The 23,425-nt window shown below is 46.6% G+C and overlaps 1 protein-coding gene and 1 pseudogene across 2 annotated transcripts in view; one reads left to right on the top strand and one right to left on the bottom strand.

Moving 5' to 3' along the window:
• Positions 1 to 23,425, top strand: part of LOC309585619 (epidermal growth factor receptor kinase substrate 8-like protein 2) — a 37,929-nt pseudogene that overhangs the window by 8,454 nt on the left and 6,050 nt on the right. The window contains exons 2-5 of the transcript in view: positions 5,036 to 5,110; positions 5,771 to 5,919; positions 6,065 to 6,191; positions 6,545 to 6,660. The product of the transcript in view is annotated as an epidermal growth factor receptor kinase substrate 8-like protein 2 (transcript). The remainder of the gene's footprint in view (positions 1 to 5,035; positions 5,111 to 5,770; positions 5,920 to 6,064; positions 6,192 to 6,544; positions 6,661 to 23,425) is intronic.
• On the bottom strand, positions 12,992 to 15,520 carry LOC309585621 (inositol 1,4,5-trisphosphate receptor-interacting protein-like 1; the record flags this gene model as incomplete). Its single annotated transcript, XM_082303555.1, has 3 exons — positions 12,992 to 14,286; positions 14,641 to 14,733; positions 15,238 to 15,520. The coding sequence occupies 3 exons, from the start codon at positions 15,518 to 15,520 to the stop codon at positions 12,992 to 12,994; spliced, it is 1,671 nt and encodes a 556-aa protein (XP_082159681.1).

Below are 23,425 nucleotides of genomic sequence, written 5' to 3'. Positions count from 1 at the left end.
AGCCCCGCCCCGCCCCCGCTTCCAGCCCCGCCCCGGCCCCGCTTCCAGCCCAGCCCCGGCCCCGCTGCCCGGCACCAGCGCTTCCCAGGCCAGCCCGGTCCCGCCCACGGTCCCGGCCGCCCGCCCGGCACCTCCAGCCACACACGGACGCTTCAGCTGCCACGCCGATACGACCGATAAGCACAGCACCTCCAGCCAGCAGTGCAATTCGTTCGGCTACTGCAGTTCCATCCTAGGAGCTTTCGGCAGCTACACCTCCTACCAGCTCTGTGTCCACACAGCCCCCGTCTGCACCGCAGCCACAGCCGTGGACACACAGCAGAGACATTTCAACAGCTGCCGTGTCACCACGGCATGTACCCCCTATCATCACTCTGATAACACCACTCAGAGGATTATCACAACAATCACACGATGCTGAACCATGTTTCCCGTGCCATTTCAGCGAAACAAATACGATTTTATCTCCAGAACAGAAAGAGGACTTTCTCAACTATATGTGGACACCTCTTCCATCACAACAGGACCAAGCACGCGTTATTAATAGTGACGTCTCGCATCGAGACATTCCATTTCATGCACATTCTTCTCGAACTTCTCAGGGACATTCAGCTGATTTTATGGGACTTTTTCATCCTCAAATGCCTGCTCAACACTTCAGTGAGAAGGATATAGTGACCAGCACAGCTTCAGAAAGCATTCCTCTATCTTCCCAAGCTTCATCTCCTTTTTTTACAACAACCAATACAACTCCAACTTCTCATATGCCTTCTTCACAGCTTCGAAATCCACAACAGGCATCTGATCCCTCATTTTTCCACCGTCGCTTTCAGCTTTCGGATGACTTTGTTCGTCACCTTTATTTCCGACTCAGAGAACGTGCAGATTATCTGCCTCCAGAGGTTGCAGCACTGGGTCCCCACCCCTCACCCATCCCGCATGCTGGCAGTACCCTACCCAGATCCACTGCACCCTCTCCTCCAGTGGCCAGATCACAGCCACCTGCGATGGCAGGTTCAGCCACTCCTCGTTTATTTCCTTACAGTGCACAGCCGCAAATACCGACCCCTATTCCTCATCCAGGAGGGGGAGAAGAACATGGAATAATAATAAAATAAAAATTTAAAGTTGTTTATTTTATATTAATTTTTTTTAATTTCATAAGAGAACTACATACCCCATGACATTTGAGTTTCAATTATTAATTCAGTTAAGGTTCTCTTTAAAGTTTGTTTCATCCTCTCTACCCGTCCTGAACTCTGTGGGTGCCATGGGATATGTAGTTCTCTCATAAAATAAAAAAAAAATATATATATAAAATAAACAACTTTAAAATTCTTATCCCTTAGACCCTGTGTTTCCCACCCAGCATGAAGCATACTTGCTTTCTTCTGTGTTAATGAGTTCTTTTGAATTTATAAATACTTGTATTAGCGGTGATGGCGCCCGCCCGCGGAGTGATCCGCCGGAGGGACTATTTGTGATGCGCTCCTGCCCGCGGAGGGATCAGCGCTGATGCCGCCCCGCCCGCCCAGCTGCTCTCGCTGCCTTTTCCCGCTCTCCCCTCTGCTCCCAGCGCTTCTCCTGCAAAGGGCGCGGCTTTTCCTGGGCTCTTTTCCTGCCGGGCTGCAGCGAGCGCTCCCCTCAAGGAGCAGGGGCAGCTTTGCTCGCGGCGGCAGCGATTCAACAGAGCAGGCCCGGAACAATTCCTGCTTAGCCGGGCTTTGAGCACATTCCTGAGCCAGCACCAGCAGCAGCGAGTGAGGCAGCGGCACATGAAGGAGGCTGCGGCTCTGGCCAGGCTGGGGAGGGGTTCCTCTGTAAAAGAAGAACATGGAGAGACAAACCAGAAAGGGCAGGAAAAAAAGAAAAAGCCAAGACAAACTAAACTTTTTTAAAAAAATAATCTGGATCCAGAGGGACTTCTGGCTGGAGAACTTCCTGGGGAGCAATCCTGCCCCTCTGGGAGGCAATGCCAGGGCAACTCCAGCTGAAACCTGCACACAAACACCACAAAGATTTCAGATATTTGCAGGAAGCATCCACTTAGCAACTGCTGCTTAATAATTTATTCCCTTTCCCATTAAATGGTACATTCAGTCCACAAGACTTCAACACCTTTCTGGTAGTTTTATTTACAGTCTGCAGCGTGTTCTGTAAAACACAGGAGTGCTCACAGACACACACGCACAAACATTTAAAGAAGTACAGTTTATTCCAAAGGAAGTCTACGCACTACTTTTTCCATAAAAATTATTAAAAATACTTTAGTTACTGTATTCTACCTAAACCAAGATACTTGAGAATTCTTCCACAAGTGATGCCCCCTCCCCACAAAGGGCACTCCGACAAGAAGAAATTCAGGAGACTGCATCACCAAATAAAATCCTAATGGCAACTGCTTCAATGCACCAGAACAACGAATTCCCACTCTGCATCCAGCAATCCCTGCTCTGCAGCCTGTCTGCATCTGCTTTTGTAGGGCTTGTGGGGCTTTTGCATTCACTTCCTTCTACAGGGCAGTTCCCACAAACAAAGAATGACTGAATTTCTGCAGACTGTCACTCGGCAATCCTGCATTTCACACATGCAAAGGGAAACACTTTCCTTTGAGCCCTTTATTTCAAGGAGTCTCTTTTTTACTGAGCATCCAGTGAGAACAGTGCCCAGTTGTGGCTGTTATTATTTCTCTGCTTTTGCTGCGTGGCAATATTGAGCTGGAGCTCTGCAGAACACCCACTGCAGCCCTTGTCTCACTGGGGCACACCGAATTGACAAAAAAAAGGCACAAAGATGAAACTCCTAAAGCAGCAGCAGCCCCAAGTCACTGAGCTGCTGCTTCCCACCACCAACACTCTGTGTCTCAGCAAACACTTCCAACGCACGAGCCAAGGCCACAGGGGAGTGAAAAGCCCAGAGCCTGCGGGCAGGACAAGCACTCCACTGATCAGTAACAAACCAACACAGCTCAGCTGGATGGTGCACTTAAGACTGGACCTGGAAGCATCAGGAAAAGCCATTGGAACACAAGCTCAGCAGCAGAGAATCCATTTGGCACCAGCTGATGAGATGGGAGGCTCTGTGTGGGACACGTTGTGCATTCAGCTTCAACTATGCCACAGCTCCACAGCAGCGCTGAAAAACTTCTGCTTTTAACAGTTGGAGAGGATTTTCTCAATGGAAGTGAAGCTGTCATTAACAGAGGAACAGCACACGATGCACAACATAACCTGCAATAAAAAGCTTTTGCTTTCCAGCATGTAAGCATCCAGGTTACTGGACTTCAGCTCATGGAAACGAATCTGATGATAGATTTTTTTTTAATTTTTCTTGGAACTAAAAAAGTAAAATCTTCCATAAAAGGATAAAGTACAAAAATACTCTCTCAGTACATCTCAGGAAGCCATTTAATACCTTCCATGTCCTAGGAACAACTAGGCAAAACACTTGGAAAGTGTGAGCAGTAGAAATGTTGACCATTGAATGTTTGGCAGCCGTGTGCTCCAGCCCCTGGGAGGGGCTTGTCCCCCACTCCACACCAGTCCTGCAGCTCCCCAGCTATTTCTTCTTCTTCTTCTTCGGGGGCTCATCCTCAGAGCTGCTGCTGCTGCTGCTGCTGCTGCTGCTGCTGCTGCTGCTGCTGGAGGAGCTCGGATCCGAGTCGAAGTCGGAGGAGGAGGAAGAGCTGCTGGAGGAGGGGGAGGAGGAGGAGGAGGAGGATCAATTTGTTGCCTTGAAAATTTCCAGGCCTCACCACCTAAGATGAATTCCTGTGCCCTCCCTCCCTTTCCCACTCCTGGATGAGTGGATTTTGGCCATTTGAGCAACGGCAGAGTGGCCCCAGGGCATGACATAGGCCAGCAGGACTGCAGAGAGGGGCAGAGAGGGAAAGCTGGCCAGGATCTCGTTCCCAGCCCTGAGCAGGGGCTTTACTGGCCTGACTGTCCTGTACTACCTGAGCTCTGGGGACAGTGAACCAGGCTCAGTCCCTGCCTCACCACTGCAGCAGGAATTCTGTCAGTTGTGACCAAACTTGTCCAGCGAACACATCCTACAAGCTCCTTCCTGGGCAGTTATTAATAAGGAAAACCAAGAGACTGTAAACAACCTTAAAGCAGGATACCAAGCTCCAGCCTTTTCTTTGAGAAGCAAATATGGCTAATTTGTGCCTGCTCAGAATCAGAAGGAGCAGCTGATCTCCTGGCAAGAGCCCAGGGTGGAGCACGCAGCAGAGCTGGGACACTGTGGTGGGGTCCTGCCACGTTCCTCACCATGGGGCTGCCGAGTCCCTGGGAAGTGCCCGTTCATTGGGTCACCCTGCTGCCAGCAGTTGTTTCGCACTTCCCACTCCACATTAATGTTTCATCTCCGGCATTTCAAATGCTTTGCATTTCGGTAGGAGCGGGGAGCCTGTCTCCCATGGCAACAGCGCCAGGAGTCCAGGACAGGAGAAGGAGCTGAATGGGAGCACAAACTGGAGAGGTTTCTCACCACAGCTCAGCTGATTGCTGTTACTGAAACCCAGTTCTTGCAGTAAATCAATCCCAAGTGTTTGCTCTCCATTCTGCCACAGCTCACCTCAAATACCACTGGATTTGGAGCCTTTCAGTGGCCAGGGCAGCTCCAGGTGCCCCAGGCAAGACCTTGGTGGAGACTTTCCCTTGTCAGCAGTTTGCCAGGGGACCCTCAGAACACCTATCCTGTTGTTTTCATCCATGGAACTAGTGGGATTCTCAACCCTGCAAGAGGCAGAAGCACCAACAATCCTGGCCCTTCCTCACTAGGACTTTCAAAATAAGCCAAGGTCTTCTGTGTCTGTTCAAATTAGCTTAAAGGCACTGATTTAACAGAGAGGGTATTCCCCCCCCCCTCCTGAAATTCATAAGGAATTAGAAATGGACACAAAATAAAAATGAATGATTCCTACTCCTCCATCCCTTACTCTTCTCATCAGTCCACAACACTCGCCCCATGTGACAGAAAAGAGAAGGCACACTCAGGTTAGGGTTAAACTGTGTTTATGTTCTCTTTTCAGGCCAAACTAAGGAAGCACATCCAAAACCCCCGTGCTTCGGAGTTGGTGCATTTCCTCTTCAGGCCGCTGGAACTGGTAAACTTATTCCCAGGTCTCACTGGGAACTCCTTTTATTTCTAGTTCACACTTACAAGTAGATAGATTGTGCAACAGGGTTGGAAAACTGCTCATACCTGGCCACAGCTTTCTCAGGAACTTCCAGAAGCGATGCCGGTTGTTCCTGGCCTCTGATCCAGTTTGAAGCTTGAAGTAAATACAGGAATCCCAGCAAATATGAATCCTTCCACCCGGTCAATAAGGCATTACTGTGAACAAAAGGGGCAGCCAGCTGGAATCCCCACTGGGAATCTGTCTGGTCTCACCTTCAGGCAAATACGGCTCAGTATTTGCACTGAAAATGCTTGGAAGCAGAAATCCCAACTTGGAAAAGGAGCCACAAAGGAATAGCAAGATACTTTCCATTTTTTGAAGTGTCAGCTTCTGACACTTCACTCGTCTGTAACAACAGCTCATTTGTAGATCAGCTCTTCCTTTGACTCCAATCCAAAAAAATCTCATGTTCCCTTGAACTGTCCAGTCTCCTTCAAAGACTTAGGTTGATGTTTCTTGCAGTGACTGTGCTGATCCAAGGATCAGCTTTGTCTTCGCTTCCTGCTCATCTGTGTGTCCCTGGTTTGACATTTTGACCGTTTCCTGCAAGTTCTCTCCTCTTTGTGTGGTTTGTGTGTGACTCAGATCATCAACAGCTGCGGTGGCCCCGAGCTGGCCCCGTCTGTCCTCAGCCCACTGCTTTCTAAAGACACCACCGATTTCCTGAGAGGACACCTGACACCCAAAGAGATAAACCTCTGGGATTCCCTGGGGGAGACATGGACCAGATCCAGGTAAGGACAGAGCTGCCATCTCCCCAGGCTCCCCACGCAGACGGGATGCTTGGATTCCCTGATGCTCCTGCTTCTTCTTTCAGGGGATGCCCTGAAAGACACATTCTTCGTGAATGTCACCTCATATTCCCACTTTCTGTCCTAGAGCCGAGTGGCCCCGAGACACGAATGTCCCCACCTACATCCCCAAATTCCGCAACGGCTGGGAACCGCCCACAGAAATCTTCCGTGGAGCTCCCTGGGAAATAGACATTGGACACTTGCAAGAGGAGGTTAGTCCTGTGTCCCTGTCTCTTCACTCTCCCTCCCCCTTTTCCGGAGAAATGGAGCTGCAGGGGTAGTGGTGGCATGCAACAAGTAGTTGGCTCAAAACTCAGTTGGATCTGGTTGCCCCAGTTAAATACAGAAAGCAAATGAGGCTGGAAAAGGGCAGCAATAATGAGCCTCTCCCAATCCAAGGCAACAGCACCCTACAGTGTAACTGAGCTCCAGGGACACAGGCTTCCCTGGAGAACACCTTGACCAAAATCTGCCAGACCATGACTCATCTACCACTATCCCTCTCCTTTTCTCCGATCAGCTTTCCCCTTTCCTGGTAACACTGACTCCATGTCTGCCTTTCCAGCTCTCCTCAGCCAATGGATATCCTTACTGGAACTCCTCACTCAAGCGTGGCCAGACGGCTGAGCAGACACAGGTCGGGGATGCCTTCAAACAGAACATCACTCCACATGGAAATAGGTGATGGATCCGCACGCCCGGAGCTTTGGCTCCCACCTCGGAACCTCATGAACGCACACGGACACGTACAGTGACACTGGGACGTTTGGGCATCCTGGAGACAACTCCCTGCCACTGTTAATAACCACCAAGGGAAGACAAAGATCAGCTGAGGGGTTATTCCCATAAGCACTGTCTGCTGTTTAACCCCCAGCAGCTCTGCAAGGAAAGGAATCGCAGGTGTTTTCCACCGCAGGAGGCAAAAATATTGACTGACTTCATCAGTCCATCCATAGGTCTTGTTTCCCAACATCAGCCCAGCAAAGTGACCTTAAGGATCAGGTGCCAAAGATGCTGCACTGCGCTTTGGCTCTCCATGTGTGTAGAGATGCTGGAATCATGGAATCACAGAAGGGATTGGGTGGGAAGGGACCTTAAAGATTATCCCGTTCCAACCCCCTGCCATGGCCAGAGACACCTTTCACTATCCCAGGTTGCTTCAAGCTCTGTCCAGCCTGGCCTTGGACACTGCCAGGGATCCAGGGGCAGCCACAGCTTCTCTGGGCAACCTGTGCCAGGGCCTCAGCACCTTCACAGGGAAGGATTTCTTCTCAATATCCCATCTAAACCCACCCTCTGGCAGCGGGAAGCCATTCCTCCTTGTCCTTTCACGCCAGGCTCTTCAAGTCCCTCTCCAGCTCTCTTGGGGCACCTTTAGGCACTGGAAAGGGCTCTAAGGGCTCTCCAGAGCCTTATCTTCTCCAGGCTGAACATTCCCAGCCCTCCCAGCCCGTCTGTGTAATGCTCTAGCTCTTGGAGCACTTCCTGGCCCTTCCTGGCCTCCTCTGGACTCCCTTGAGGATCTCTCCATCCATCCCAAAGTCACCCCAGCTTGCACAGACAGAAGCTGCCTACAGGAGGAATCTGCCTACAGGAGGAATCTGCCCTAAGGGAAGGGCACACACAAACCTCACCCTGTTGGAAACACAGGGCCAGGGAAGAGCAGCCCGACCTCCCAGCACTGCTGGAAAACATTTTAGCTGAGGAAGGAGCTTTGTTTCACTGGAGACAGCAGCTCCCCCTTGGCTTTAGACAAAACCAAAGGCAAACCCACTGTTTAGGGGCTGAATAGAACAGTGTATTTCAGTCCTGCCCACCTCTCCCCCAGGGAACCGACAGGGCGCTGGGTTCAGACAACTCTTCTTAATGAGACAGAATTCTAGAAAATGGGGGAAAACCCGTCCCCTTTCTTCAGAAGTCTTGGGAAGGTCACTTCCAAAGCCAGAACAAACAAGGCCACCCCTTTGCCTTTGGTTTTTCCCCAAGGGAAAGATGGCTCTTCCACCTTCTAACAGCCCTGACTCATTTCCCATCACCGGTCACTCCATGGTACAAAACCTTCATCAAAGTACTTTTAGTTCAGAGTTTAGAAGCCCCATCTGCTTCCTTGTTTACATGAGCTCACACCTTGGAAACTGTCACATCTCGGAGCGCAACCAAACTCTTCTCAAACTCCACGCGAATCCTCTGCCGTGATTTGACACATCACTTTACAGGGATTTGACTCAAAGTTTTCAGCTGACCATCCACTTTGCTGATGCCAGTTCGAGTCTGGGAAAAAACCCTCAAGCCAGACTGTTTTTCCATGCTTTTCTGTTCTAATCTAAAGGATTTATAAGCTTTACTACAAGAGTTCAAATCCACAGGCAAGTACCTTAAATCAAATTATATCAGCAAAATAACTCTTCTTCTCATTCACCCCATCACTGATTCTGGTAGGAACATCAGGTGGTAGAGATGCAGTGTGGAGCAGGGAAAGAATTAGGAGCACTTTCAAAGATCTGTCTATTGACTGACAAAAGATCACACATAACCAACTTATGCTTTGCAAAGCAGGATAAAAATACTCAGGCCCATCCAAACTACTTCTTACGCTAGATGTGGCTGATCAATAGCCCGGCTGAAAAATGGACAAGCCACTGTAACAAGAAATACAAGTTTGGAAAAGGAAAAAGAAAAGTCCTGAAACCACAGAACTCCTGAAGCTTGGCTCGCTCCACTCTAATGTGCTCCTCCTGACACTTGCAGCAACTGGCTTCTCTCTTGCCGTTCCGAGAGGAACTCTATTTTGTATAGGGATGTAGACGTGTCTGCATTTAGACACCATCCTCAATACAAACCTCCTCCATTGCTTTTTTCTGACTGGAGATCCTTGCTACTGGATACGATGGTGCTGTTTATTGGGAAGGGTTGCTCTGATGCCGATCACAGCACAGCACAGCAGGAGCTCCCTTTTTGCTCCCTTGGGCTACTCCAATTCCTCTTGGGTGATCTCTGAAATACTCTTTATCAGCTGAGGGCTGACAAAACACACAATGTCTGATTAATCACCCTTCTCTTCTCCAGCCATGACACAAGAGCTGGGTGCACTCAGAAAACAGTTTTCTGAACCATCCTATATAATAACAATCAATGCCTTATAATTTCTGCCATCTAGATGAGGTCGCCATTGAACAGCTCCGTGTCCCAAGTGCTACCCAGCAGGGAGGGAAGAAGAGGAAGACAGGATCACAGCAGCCACTGATCAGTCATTCACAGGCATCATCACAAAGAAAGAGGAGAGAGTCAGGAATTTCACAGGCTACTCTGTTTCAGCAGCGCATCTCATCCTCCTCTTTTTAGATCTCTACTGATCACTACCTTCCAGTCCCTTCACAGTGCTCTCCTAATCCACATGAGTAACTAAGATGCAGAATAAGAGGGAAAATTTCTTCTGACCTCCAGTCACCTGAGAATCAAGCAGATAAGAGAAAACCTCCGCCCTACTCTAAGGAAGGTGTTTCATAAACTCACCTGTAGCTAAAGCTATTCAGAAAGCCCACACTACCAGATGCAGAGTAGTAAAGAGCCTCTTAATTTGCTAACCCTGGAGAAAAGGCAGCTTTAAACAAACTCTGCTACTCCCACTCTCTCTCCTTAGAACTTCAGGTTGAGATGCCTAGGACCAACTAAAGAAAAAAGTCATTTCATTCATGCCCTGGTCAAGCATTTCACACCCCCTTGTCCCTCCCAATCTACCAGCCAGTCAAACACAGAAAAAGCAAGAGACCCGTGGTAGGCTTCCAGTGGAAATACTGGCAAAATCTTCTTGGACTGCATTATTTGAAGGACCTGAGGTCAACTCACTGACTGGGAAAGACTTTTACTGCTCCACTTAGCCTACCAGCTCAGCTCAGCTCAGCAGCCTCCCAGCTACCTTTAGCTGCATAAGCACATGACCTGCAACCAGAAAGGCGTGAATCTTCCTTAGGAAGGAAACAGACACGGGGAATGAAGAGTGGAGATTAGTCCACACTCTTAGGAACAGGCAACACCAACCAAACACTCTGTGGCAATAGCTTGTGTCTAGAAGCTCTCTACCTTCCAGTCCACCTCAAGGCTTTGGGACTTGTGCTGACTTGCACAAAGGAACCCACTCCACCCTGCAGCAGTGGGCTCCTTCTTTCCAGCCTGGATGGAGACATGTCCTGTATTTTGCAAGCATGTCCAGGTGTTCAGAATGGAACATGCTGATCATGATTAGCACCTTAAGGCACACAGCTCTTCCTTTCTCAAAGTATGCTTTGTGAAATTATAGGCAGTGCTATCCCCACCTTTCCAAACAAATTACCCTCCTTCTAATTGCACTTGCCTTCAAAATACTGCCACTTCTTCATTTCAGACTATGCTTCCCTCAGAAGGATGCACAAAAGGTTAGAGTAGCTGCAAGCACCTGCACCTGCAATTTTCAAGTAACTGCGTCTTCAGAAAGGCTTCTGACAACAGGCCATTCTCTGGACATGAACATGGCAACGCTGAGGCAAGATAAATGACTTCGCTACATCTTACAGCCCAGATGTTTAAGGCCAGAGAAGACACCACCAGGTTGTCGTGATACTTCTGCTCATCCTCTCTGGTAGGGGCTGTACAGAGAAGAACACAGTTTTAAATTCTAACTCAGTTTGTGCTTCACTGATGAAGGAAGCAGGAAGAAAGGGAAAGGGACTTCGCTTTGGAGCAAATGGGAATTTTCTTGTGGATTTCAGTGTCCAGGATGTAAACCAGTAAGGGATTTTCTTCAGTAAATCCAAAGGACAATTGGCTACAGAAACTCGTATCTTGACACTATTGATAAGCGCTGACAGTTCTCTGGCTGTGACTTATTTTATTCAAACCTGCTTTCTCCGAATGCACATCTGACAGCAGGACTTGCTCCGTTCAGCCTGCAGCAGTTCCACAGGAAAGATGTTGTGAAATTGGCCACACATCTTCGCAACGCTTCCACTTCAACATTTTTCCCACTATGTTCAAATGTATTTGTCAGCTTCCTAAGGAGTGCAGTGTCCATAACATAGGAGACAAGACTTTCATGCAAAAATTGAAAGACCTTGAACTGCAGTGGCAGGAGGAACTCTGGTGTAATACCAGTGCCAGATGGCATGGGTGTGAAAAGCACATTCACATCGATACTGACAGGCTTAGGAAAGACACAGAGCAGGGTGAGCTATTCCCAAAGAAGGTGAATTGACAGTGCAAAGGAGAGTTAATACCAACCAGCTGCTCAGTTACTTTATCAGAGCTGCCCCTGTTTTCAAGGCCTGAAAGAACAGCTCAGTGCCAGAAAGACATCCAGATCATTTGGCTATGCTTGCTCTTATGGAGCACTGTTTTCAATTTCCATCCTAGTGGGGTTGCATACTACTGACCAGTTAAAATCAGCACCTGAGCTACACAGCAGTATTTCAGTGGCAACACTGGACAGCTGTAGGTTCTGCCCTTCCCCTCTCCCAGCATGCTCCTCAGACACACAGCACACTTGCACCAAAACTCACAGCCATACCCACAGTTTAACCACCTGCAATAGTTTTGGCCCTGGCCAATCTAGCCCTGGGTGCATTGTGCAGCAAGAAGCCATGGGGGCCGTGCTTCTCCCTGACTTCAAGCATCGCTCCAGAGGCCACACAAGCTGTGCGGTCAGGCCGTAAGGCTCAATGGCACACAGAGATCAAGTCCTACCCACTGAGAGCACATGTCCTTGTGGAAGGGGCTGATGAGCGCTGGAGCAAGGGAAAGGGCAGGTCTCTGCAGCTGGGGGCAGAGGAGAGGGGAACAAAGTGGGTGTGTGTGTTTGGGGAGAAGGGAGCAGGGAGGGTGTTCTCCTCCTTCCACAAGCTGGGCCAAAGGGGCTGTGGTGGGAGCAGTGCCTGCCCAGCAGAGGAAGCAAAAGGCAGGGACCCCAGCGAGCACAGTTCCCTCTCAGTGGAACAGCGAGTTCTGCTGTTGGCAGCGATCCTCCTCTGGGAGGTTCCTGCCTGCTCTCCTCACATGGAGCTGCTTGTTCCTGTCCCTTCAGAGGCCTTCCCTCTCTGATGTGGGCCACAGCAGCTTTCTTTCCCATGCTCTGAATGAGGAGGGGCAGGTTTGAAGCAGCACTGGGAGGATTAATTAATATTTTAGCTGTTTCAACCATCATGACTTCTGGTTGCATTCATGAGACAAAATTAATCCCCTGCTCTAGTGAGTTGCAGAAGTGCAATACCGAGATGTGACTGCTGGACACAATCACCGCTTGAGTCACTTTGTCATTTTTTTCAGGTAGCTGCAATGGATGGACGTTCTCTAAGAACCATTGGATTAAATATAAAGAAGGACACTTTTCAGGCAATTTGAGAAACTTCTCTCCTTTTATTGTTTTTCCTAACATAAATATCTGGATATTACTGAAAAGCAGCCAAGCAACTACAGCAGTGTAGTTTAATTGCCTAAACTAAGGGTAAGTTTACAAAATAGTTTACCCACTGACAATACTAAAGGGCCTCTTGAAGCATGGATAATATATCCAGTTCCCATTATGAAAACTTGGACTACCTATTCTTCCATGGTAGTGTGACTTAAAACTACCTGTTGTACTTTCATATACTAAGAAAAACTACATCCTTAAAAAACTACAATAAGTACAGCTTACTGAAGAATTACATTAAGTCCCTAACAGGCTCGTTTTTTGGACTTGGAGGTATGCCAAGCAACCTCTGTCAGTTCATAGTCTTCTGTAAGGATGTGCAGGTGGAGCCAGTTTCTGCCTCGTAGACGTAGGAACATTGCAACAGCACCGTGGTAAACTGAAAGGTGAAGGGCAAGGCCACGCAGAGATGTGTGTCTGCACAATGAATTAATGTGCCGCAGCATCTTCCTTCCGCAGGAACAGGAAAGCAGCTTCAGGATTGCCAGTGAAAAAAGCAAGAATTATGCAGTGCTCACGTGGCTGCCATCGGGTGGGAGCCCCCCCAGCACAGCTCTGTGCAGGGAATTCCTCTCAGTGGTTGGAGAGCAGCATCCAGAGGCGGAATCGCAGCTGACCGTAAGCTCGCATCGCCTCTGCGTGGGCGGCCGGATCTCGGGCCAGGTGCTCAAAGAGGTTGAGTGGCTCGACCGTTCGCATTGCCGGCGGCAAGCTGATCTCCTCAGGAAGCCTCTGGTTGCCCAGGACAAAGTGCTCCAGGCATTTCAACTGCAGGCAGCGGCGCAGGTATGCCATGATGTCCCACAGCCGCCGCGCAAATTCCCTCCTGCGCCACTGGGACAGCGGTACGGTGGTCAGCACGTGCATGACCACAGTCTTCCAGGTCGAGCTGGAAAAACCTGTGCCCCTCAGGATGCAGGTGAAGAGCTGCAGGCATTTCAGGTGCAAGCTCTCACACGGCACCTGCCTGGCGACGTGCTGGAAGAATTTTGCCTCTGCCACAGCGTACGTCTCAGGCCACGCTGTGCTTGCGATGGAGTCGGCCTCGGCGGGCTGGCTGCTCACAAAGATGCTGGAGCCGCCTTTCTGGGCCTCTGTGGGCTGGCTGACCACAAAGATGTCGGAGTCCCCGTGGCGCACCCCAAACAGCATCTCCACCATCAGGCTCTTCTTGCCTTTGCTCAGCCGGAATTGGCAGGACCGGCTGCAGGGCTGAAACACCAAGTGCCATGAGTACGACTGAGGCAAATGCAGCCACGAGCATCTCACCAGCTGGTAGAACCAGTGGGAGGTTTTCTCCACGTCCAGGTAGGAGCCGGTGCAGAGTGTCTCTAGGAGGCTGGGCTTCTGCTTCCGCCGCAGCTCCTCCTGCGAGTGGTGCAGGAAGCACAACAGCTTCTCGCCCAGCTGCTCCCTCTCGCACGTGCACACCAGCTCCACACGGACGCAGAAGGTCCTTGCTGCCATCTGCCCTGCACTGTTCAGCTCCAGGTGGAAGGCGTGTCCCGGTGGGGGATTCAGTGGGACCAGCACGCGGTACACCACATCCTGCTCACGGGGACTCCAACCCTCAAAGGCACTGCCCACCCCGATGGCTTCTTGAGGCACCGGGTAGAAACTATTGCTCACGCTGTCAATAAAGACACGCGTGAAGCTCTCCATCAGCTCAGCTGCCACTGAGCGACCTCTCTCCACGTCCTCGACAGGACACTGTATGCGATCCACTAAAAGGATCCCTCGCTTATTCCCAACGTCACAGGCGTCTTCTTCCTCTTCAATTCCACCACTGCTGCCTTTGTCCTTGCCAGCAGCACCACTGCCTTCTTTTTCACTGGCAGCCACATTTCCACCTTCTTCTTCTTTTCCATCTTCATTCTTCTCGCCTTTCACATTCGCATCCCTGTTTTCCTGATCCTTCCCATTCCAATCAGTGGCTCTGTGTTCACTGGAATGACTGTCTTCCTTCAGCTTCATATTGCTGCTTTCTCCTTCATTTATCTTATCAACACCTTCTTCAGTTGAAGCAACATTGCCATGTTCCTCTCCATTTCCATTTTCATTCTTTTCTCCCTTCCTATCGGCAGCACTGGCTTTCTCATCTTTGTCTCCAAGATTGCTTTCTTCATTTCCAATGTCCTTCTTTTCTTCCTCAGTTGCAGCAAAACCACAATGGTCTACTGCATTCTCACCATCACGGCTGTCTTCTTGTCCTGTCCAATCACTGCTTCTTTGTTCACTGGCATCACTGCTTTCCTGCACTTTCACATCCGCTTTTTCTTCCTTTCCATCTTCACCTTCACGTACGTCATCGTTGCCTGCTTTCATATACGCATCATCGGTTTTTTCTTCATTTCCATCTCCTTCTTCTTCCTTTCCAGCATCCTTGTCTGGCTCCACCTTCACATCCTTGTTTTCTCCTTCATTTGCTTCATCTAGGTCTTCCACACCTCCAGTAACATTGCCAGGTTCTTCTTCATTTCCTTCAGCAGTATTGTCTCCTGGCATATTCCCATCACTCCAGCCTTCATCTTTCCTTGCGTCATGGCCATCATCACTTTTAACATCACTGTCTTTCTTCAACTTCACATCTTCATCTCGTTCATTGGCATCATTGTCGTCTCCTTCATTTGCAGCCACAGGACTGCCTTCTCCTTCATTTCCGCTGCCACTGTCATCTGCCTCCACAGTCACATCAATGTTTTCTCCATCTCTCTCGGAATCCAAACTGTCTTCTTCCTTTTCTTTTTCCTTCTCCTCTCCCAAGGTCTTGCAGGAGGTCTGGTCCTTGCCGCTGCTGTTGGTTTTGCTGGCTTCAGGACTCCTCCTGCAGCTAAACCACAGGCCCAAGAGGAGCAGGAGTCCAGCAAGAGCCCAGAATGGCCACTGCTGCAGGGCACCAAAGAGCAGGGCTCCCCAGCCCTCGTCCTGCTGCTCCGGGGGCCCTTGCTCCAGCTCCTGCAGCAGCCGAGCCATCTCGCGGTCGAGCAGCTCCTCACGCTCCTGCATTCGCCGGTGCGTGGCCTCATCCAGCCCATCCCCAGCTGGCTGGGGGTACTGGATCAGGCTTTGCACGAGCACGAAGAGCAATGACAATAAAGCCATGGTCTGCAAGAGGACACACAGAAGGGGTTCAGTAGGGCCGGAATGGAGGCAGCCAGTGCAGGGCAGGAGCCACGGGGATGTGGCAGCAGGAAGGAGAGGCCCCGGCAGCTGGCAGGAGGCAAGGCCTGCACCGCTGCCCCAGCAAGCACCGAGCCTGAGCAAGGCGCTCCCGCCAGGGGCTGGGCCCTGGACACAGGGACAGAACACACGCCCCGGGTGCCAGCGCTTCTGCCCCAGCCCTCCCCCAGCCCTGCCTCCCCACCGCCTGTGGGCACTCACCGCTTGCCCAGGCTCTACTGGGGGCAGCGTCAACCAATGGGGCCTTTTATAGCTGCCCCCATTGTGACACGGCCCCTGTGCTGTCACAGGCCCCAGAGCGCATCACAGGCCAGCCCCACCCGCCATCCCCAGCCCGGGAACTGCTCATGGCCCTGGGCACCCAGAGCCTCAACAGACACAAAGTGCAGACCCATCAGTCGTGAACCTGGGAACCCCAGAGCTTCCCTGTACAAAGCAGGCACAAGCGCCCTCCCACACAAACCCTTGTCAAATATAAATTTGTGTGACATGATCCGTGGATGCTCTTGGTATATAGGTGTAAGCTTTTATTTAATCTTGGAGGGGGACATTTTTTATTAATAATATTTATATTTATTACTTTTGGGGCAGGATGTCATATAGGCTAATGTTTTGTTACAGATTTAGTGAGAAATCTTTCTGAAAGAAATCCAGGCTGCTTGAATGATGCACAGGAAGACGTAACACCCTCCTTAAAGAGGCCCAGTAAGTTAATTACAAAATTTTGGTGTCTTCAACAACCTCTCAGCTCTTAAAACTCTATGGTTCAACACAGTGCAAAATTCTGGGATAGCCAGGATTTTGTTCAGAAAGTAGAATGTCTCATTTTTCAAATTTGTAGCAAAGATGTACATCTGTCACTCCCACCATCTTCAAAATTGTCTGCCTTAAACAGAGTTAACCAATCTCTCTGACTTGTCTGATATTGCACTGGTTTATTAAAGGAAATTCTGACTCTTTCTGCTATCTCTGTGTATTTATCTCCAAAGGACTGTGAGTATGGAAGAGTCATCCCTTATGTTCCTCAGCTCTTCTTTGGGGAACTCACCTACAAATGGAACTGCAGAAATGGGGAGGGAGGAAAAGGAAACAGGATGTGAATCGAGCACCTGCATAGTGACCACAGATGTCCACTGCTAGACAGACACTGATGTCAGGCAGATCATGCCCTCCAAATAGTGCTCAGAAAGAGAACAAGTTTGGGATTTCTGAAACTGCTCTGAATTGGATTTGCTTAAACAGATGTCATTAGTAAAAGCAATCAAAGAAAGAGTTTTGATCCCTCTTCCAAGCTGATGCCACTTATCATGTATCTTCCCTGCATTCTTCTAGGGAAGCTGTTTTTGATGTTGTCCTGTCCTTCTTTTTATAAGGGAGCAAAAATACTTTGTTAAGTATTACTCTTTCAGTTTTGTTTCCTCTCCTCTTCTGAGATACAGTAAAGTGAACATTCAGCAGAATAGTTTTGTATTTTTTGAACACAATTCTTCTTTTATCCAACTGAGGCCCTTCTGTGATCATGAAAAAACAGAAACTGTTGTGAACTACAGTTTACACTCATAAGAGGTTGACATGGGTCAGTTCTCCAAGGTTATTCTTAGTTCAACTGCTGTGTAAACTGTTGATGTCACTGACTGGAGGCTGCTCTTCAGGACATTATAGATATGATAATTATATGACAGAAAATGCAACATATAGTTGAATCTGACCTTCAAGTTCACTAGCTTAAAAAAGGAAAAAAGTGTCTGTAAGAAATTTGCTGCTTTTCCCATTACTAAGATGTAATAGATGCCTTCAAGTTTATACTCAGTCGACAGCATATACACATGGACAGCAGTGCCCATCCATCTTCAAGCTAGGGTACATTTTAAGTGTCAATGATCACTGCCTCCAGAAAGCATTTTTGAGACAAAACAGGCAAAGTCTTTTGCATATCTAGACAATCATCCAATACTAGGATCTTCACTCCCACATAAACACTTCATGTTTTTCCACAGAGGAATCTGAGATAGATTTTTCTGAGAAATAACAAACCACCAAAAATTAATTAAATGACAAACAAGGGAAAAGCACCACTTCCTCACTCAGCACATTTTCCTTGATTTTCATTAAGCATTCAGATTTACAGATGCTGATATTGCCACAAGAGCAGGTTTTTTCTGGTTTAACTTCCTCTTCCAGTAGAGCAAGCACAGCTGCAAAATGCAAGCTCATTTCCAGGCTCTCTTACACATCACCAGTTTACCACATTCCAACCAGTCACAGCTGTGCAACACCCCGTCAGGGTACTGGGATTACTGCAGTGCCACAGACAGTTTAAGTGAGGCTCATGGAGCTGTACAATTTTAACTATGTTTTATATGTATAATTAAATGATGCATGACATGGAAATAAGCCAGCTGTACTGAAACTGAACAAACTAACTGCTCTGATGCAACAGTTAAGCATCTCATCAGTTCTAAAATGAAACAGGTTTAAAGCAAAAACAATATAGAGAACAGAATGCTTGACACTGTTAAATAGCATGGTCAAAGGATAATTTTTGAACATTAAGGAAATGCACTCACCCAGTCAAATTTTCAAAAGAATTCCTGGCACCAAAATATTCTCTGTTTGCTTTTTCACCATGTTTTAAGAATGGATCACTCTGGAGGAAGAAAATCCTGTGCGCAAAACACTGCGTGAAACTAAACAATCCTTAAACATGGCTAATTTCCATGTGGAGCTGATGATTTAGCACTGTCATCCTTCAGCAGAGGAGAAAGAACTACCTGTCTTTAGTTTATTTAGGTAAGATGAAAAAAGTGAAGAGCGTGAATTTGATCTTGCTTCAATTAACTTCAGTGGAAAAACTCTTGCCATGACTTCAGTGAGAGTGAGACTGCATCTTAATTCATTCTATATGGAGAAAAACAAATCAGCTGAGAATAATGCTTTTGTTTATTAGATGTAAATTACTACCACAGTCGTTTTTAACAGTGCTAAGTAAATCCTGCTTTAAAAGCCAAACGTTGCCTTCAGTCCTGCTTATTCCTCTGTACTGTGTCACAATGCAGGATTCCTGGTCCTCTGACCAAGTCACCGCTGTCACAGTAAGCATGGCTTGCTCTGGGGAATGGCCACATTCCCACACGGGAATGATAGATGTTTGTGGATGTCACTGGTGACAATGTCCAAATCTGGGCTAGGGCATGCCCCCCAGCCAAGAAACTAGGGTGCACACTTTTGTAATATAAATGCATTCACTGAGAACACAGACTGCACTTACTAAAATGTCCATGAAAAGCAGCCAAGTAAATCAAATCAATAGGGTTAAATTTGCAATTAGGATTCTCTCTTTCGGCAGGAAAATTTTAGGATAGCCACAAATTGAGAAAAATTTGCTTTTTTTTCTTCTTTTTCTCAGAAGGCAATCAACCTTCTGGTCTGGCTATTCTTTACTTCTCCCTATGAAGTAAAATCTAAAAAGACACACACACGATATTTATGGAAGGACCTCCCAATGAATTAGGAAAAATTATTACTCAGAAGATCAAACAGAAACAAGACTGTCTACACTGTATGAATTAAACATACATGAATTAGGACACTGAGCCTTCCATTCTTTAGTAACAGAACTGATGCTGTCCTGAAAATGACATTAATGAATTACACTGGTATATGAAAACCTTCTGCATCTGCTCTAGAGGTTGGAATGAGGATGTTAAATGAGGCAGCAGACAACAAGGACGTGCTGCTTAGGGAAGCTGAATATCACTTCTGTGCTTGTGGAGTTCTGCAGTTTGGATGAAGGTCACAGGTTATCTCCAGCTACATGAAAATGAGTGATAAATACACACTGTTGGTCTTAGACTGAAAGCAGTACTGGGCAAAGAGAGTCAAAATATGGAATATTACTCAAAATCATCCCCTGGTTTTCTAAAGATCATAATCTTCTATTAGAAGACAGTTTGTTACCTTCTCCTAATATTAAAGCTGTAATAGTAAAAGCACCTCAATCTTGTAGAAGTATCTAAGATACACAGAATAAGTAAGGTATATGCAGTGAGAGCACCCTAAAAACATCACAAGAGGAGTGACAATTTCTGGGATAGTAATGACATGAACGAGTATCTAAACGTTAAGTCTGAGTGAATAAGAGAATTTTTCAACTAATGGATCAGGGAAAATGTGAAAGGATGAGATATGTGATTAAAGATCATAGTGTATTCGGTTAACACAGGTGGAAAATATATGACTTTGATTCTGTACTACAACATATTTTAATTGATTTGTGTGTAGTTTTAGTTTTATACATGCACAGTTTTTTAGAACACATCTTTAGACTGGGACAAACAATAAAGGAAATCCATTGTATGACTTTACATTGATCCCAACATCACTCACTGGAATATCTTAACATTTCCTGCACAGATTCCCATTCGTTAAGATGACAACCTTGAGAAGAAGGAAACCTATAACTGCCATTCAGAGAAGGTCTAAAATTTCAATTGCTGTTTGAACACAAAGGAGCTTTGACATGCTGTGGTTTATTGAAGCACTCCTGCAGTTATAGACACATCTTTAACCACCCTACCCTCTCCCTCTTCCTCCATCCACCACTGATTGATGCAACTGGAAGCTTCAGTAACTGCAGAGCAAAGTCCCGCTTACTTCCAGCTCTCCTGCCCCAGCAAATGCTCAGCTCTTCTGGGAAGATGGAGCTATGCCATAAGCACATTGCACCTGAAAGGAGATGAAACCTTCCCTTCAAAGACACATGTGACCAGGTTTTTGGAACTGCCTGATGTGGCCAGTTCTCATCTGTTTTCCATAAAGAAGGAAAAGAGCCCTGTATTCTCCTCTTCATGATAGTTCAAGTATGAATTCCAAAGAACAGAGATGCCAGGACTTGTCAGTGACATGACTAACAATTTTATGAGAACTGGCAAAACAGTTCATTTCTCCTACATCTTATTCTCAGAAACCTTGGAATTGTTTTGTCTGAAAGATTTGGGGGGAGGAAGGTAGACTTAATTCTCACAACTATATTAAATATTCAGTACATCTGATATTCTGTTGTCAACACGCAAAATATAGTTTAATTATGATAAGCCATACTGGAATCATTTACAATACATAAATGTGAAAAAACAGCATTAAATTATTTCTTGTTCCATGTGGAAAAATATACACCTTCCAACCCCCCAAGAAAGTAAGACAAGGCACAATAAATTCTGGTAATTCTCTTTCTTCTGACTTTTCAGTTCCATCACAGCTCTCAAAACTAAGATTTATGTGCTGTTTTGCATCTGTATCTGTTGTTGATTTTCCCCCCCTACAGGGATATAGGTGAATAAGTTTGGACAGGAAACGGTATCCCTCAAGCCAAACTGAAAGGTTTATGAAGTTGCTAATAAAAGTTTGGGTCAGGGCCTAAATATCAATCATCTGCTCACTGTCTTTTTAAACGAGCTCAGGCATTTTCCCAACTGTTCCCAGCAGGTCTCTGCCACTATTTTAAACTAAGATTTCAGCCATTTTTTTTCCCCTGTGTTGACCTCACTAATTTTTCTTTCTCCCCCTCTTTACCTGCCAAAGGCATCCATCAGGATTTTGCCAAAGGCTATCTGCTTTTGAAGTTGAGAGGAATTCACTAATCGTGAGCGTCAAATCCACAGTAAATGCCATGGCCATATGGTATATGCTGCTTTTGGGAATTAGCTCAAAAGGCCTAGCTGTGAGAAGGCCGGCTGTATGTCAGGAGGGTTTCACTGCTAACTTTCATAACTCATGTCAGCTCTTTCAGTTTCTGTATGCATTGGCTTCAGGGAGTGCAACTGTTCCCTGAATTTATAAAAATGTTGTCAAGATCCCTTGATCTTGCTTCCTCTGTCTCTCTCGCACAAACACATCCAAACACATTTATATACACAGTGGAATAGCATGCACAGTGGCATGCAAATCTAGCAAAAGAGAAGCTTGTAAATAAATAGCATGTCATTCTGCTTACTCAATACATTTCTCTGGGTGTTAAACTCATGATAAACATATCATAAGCCCCGATGAAGGCTCTACAGCCTGTCCCATCACACCATCCTGAGTGTAACTCTGCAATGCATAGGAAGACATAAGTTTGAAAAACAGAGCAGAAATAGCTCCCCTAAGGGCAAGGGGCTGACATAGCTGAAACATAACTAACTGGAGAGCATTTGTTTCCACTAAAGAAGGAAGTGTCAGTGACACATCTCTGTGCCTGTGGAGGTGTACTGTACATTCAAAGCAAAAAGAAATCCACCTTCTTTAAAAAATTGGCCATTAATACATAAATATGTCTGTGTTGAAATCCCTCAGACGGTACCATTCTTAACAAGAACTACACACAAGACTAAGAAATTCTGCAGAGAATCACGCTTTTGTGATCCAAAGAGGCAAGGAGAAAGAAAACCACATATGAAGAGTTTAACATATCCACTTAGTGATAGAAAAAGAATTATTACAAAAATAAATGTCAGTCCCCTTGAAACACTTGAGTCAGCTCTCTCAACTTTCTCTGATGCTGTAGGAAGGTGTGAATGTCCTCCATGTGTCACATCATCCGCACCAGCCACACAGGAATGTCTCCAATGCACCTCAGAGCCTTTCAAGGACCACTCCCCTCTAATTTATGTATAGTCTGTTAACATCCTCTTGGAGCAAACAGAAATAATACTTTTAAAAGACATTTATACTTCAGAAACATGTGCCCCGACACAACAAAAAACCCAGATTTTAATACTGCCCCGAGGCAGAATTCATCCATCTTTAAGGCTTCTATTATGTATTTCCTGGTTAGTAATACAAAAAGAACTGCTGGCAGTATCACATCGAAACCGAAGTGGCAGAATCAGAAAAACTACTGAAAAGTTTACCTTTATAGGAAAGCTTCAGTCTTGGGATATTTTGTTTTGACGTTCCAGTGACTGGAAGGAACAGCATTGCTAAAGACAGCAGGCTGCAGGCATGTGGCACTTGCAAAGCTCTCATTCTGCTCTCCTCTTCTGTATCTTCTTTTGTACTATGGTGAAGTATCTCCCCACTTTTCAAACAATCCAAGTTTTATCTGGAAGAAAAAAAGAAAACATCTGTAGATCTGCTTTACTGCATAAGCAACAATTCTGTAAGCAAGCCAGACCTATTTCTAAAGAGCACCTCAGTTAATTTCTTTGCTACGAAAGTATTTTTCCTCTAGTACAAGTAAATATGTTTTGTTTCTTTAATACTAAATTTACACATTTTGACATTGGAAAAATATGTAAACTTTTCAGACACCAATGTCTAGCCTAGCTAACGTTTAAGCACAAATTAAATTAATGCAGTATCCATAAAAAGAACATTTGACATTCAAAAGTGACCATGCAACTTGATAGTTAATACCAGTCCATTGGATATCTTACATGTTTTATAACTCTTTTTGTCTCAGTACAACAGCTATTGTGTGTTTATGCTATGACTAGAATGAACTGTAATGTCTCAGATGCCATGGGGGTACAAGCTGAGTTAACAGTGAGTACTTACCCATCAAAAACTAAACTAAGAAAACTGGAAAGAGCAAGCAGTTGTGTTTAGTTTTAATAGAGAAAAAAGTCAAAGCGGATGATGGATTTAAAAGTGCTTTCAGTATGATATTTCCAGCAGAACAACTGCCTCAACTCATCCACCAAAATGTCCTATAAACTTTAATGAGTGTTTCAGGCTGGGGTCAATAGGCTGATACGGGATTTTGTTAGCACAGTGTGCAACTAAGCCAGCTTTGCAACACTTTTCACTTAGTAAGAATCATTCATATTCCATAAATCTTGAAGTGTT

This window comes from Coloeus monedula (assembly GCF_965178545.1).
Source record: "Coloeus monedula genome assembly, contig: HAP1_SCAFFOLD_81, whole genome shotgun sequence".
Classification (NCBI taxonomy): Eukaryota; Metazoa; Chordata; class Aves; order Passeriformes; family Corvidae; genus Coloeus; species Coloeus monedula.
This window is presented reverse-complemented; position numbering and strand designations above follow the sequence as displayed.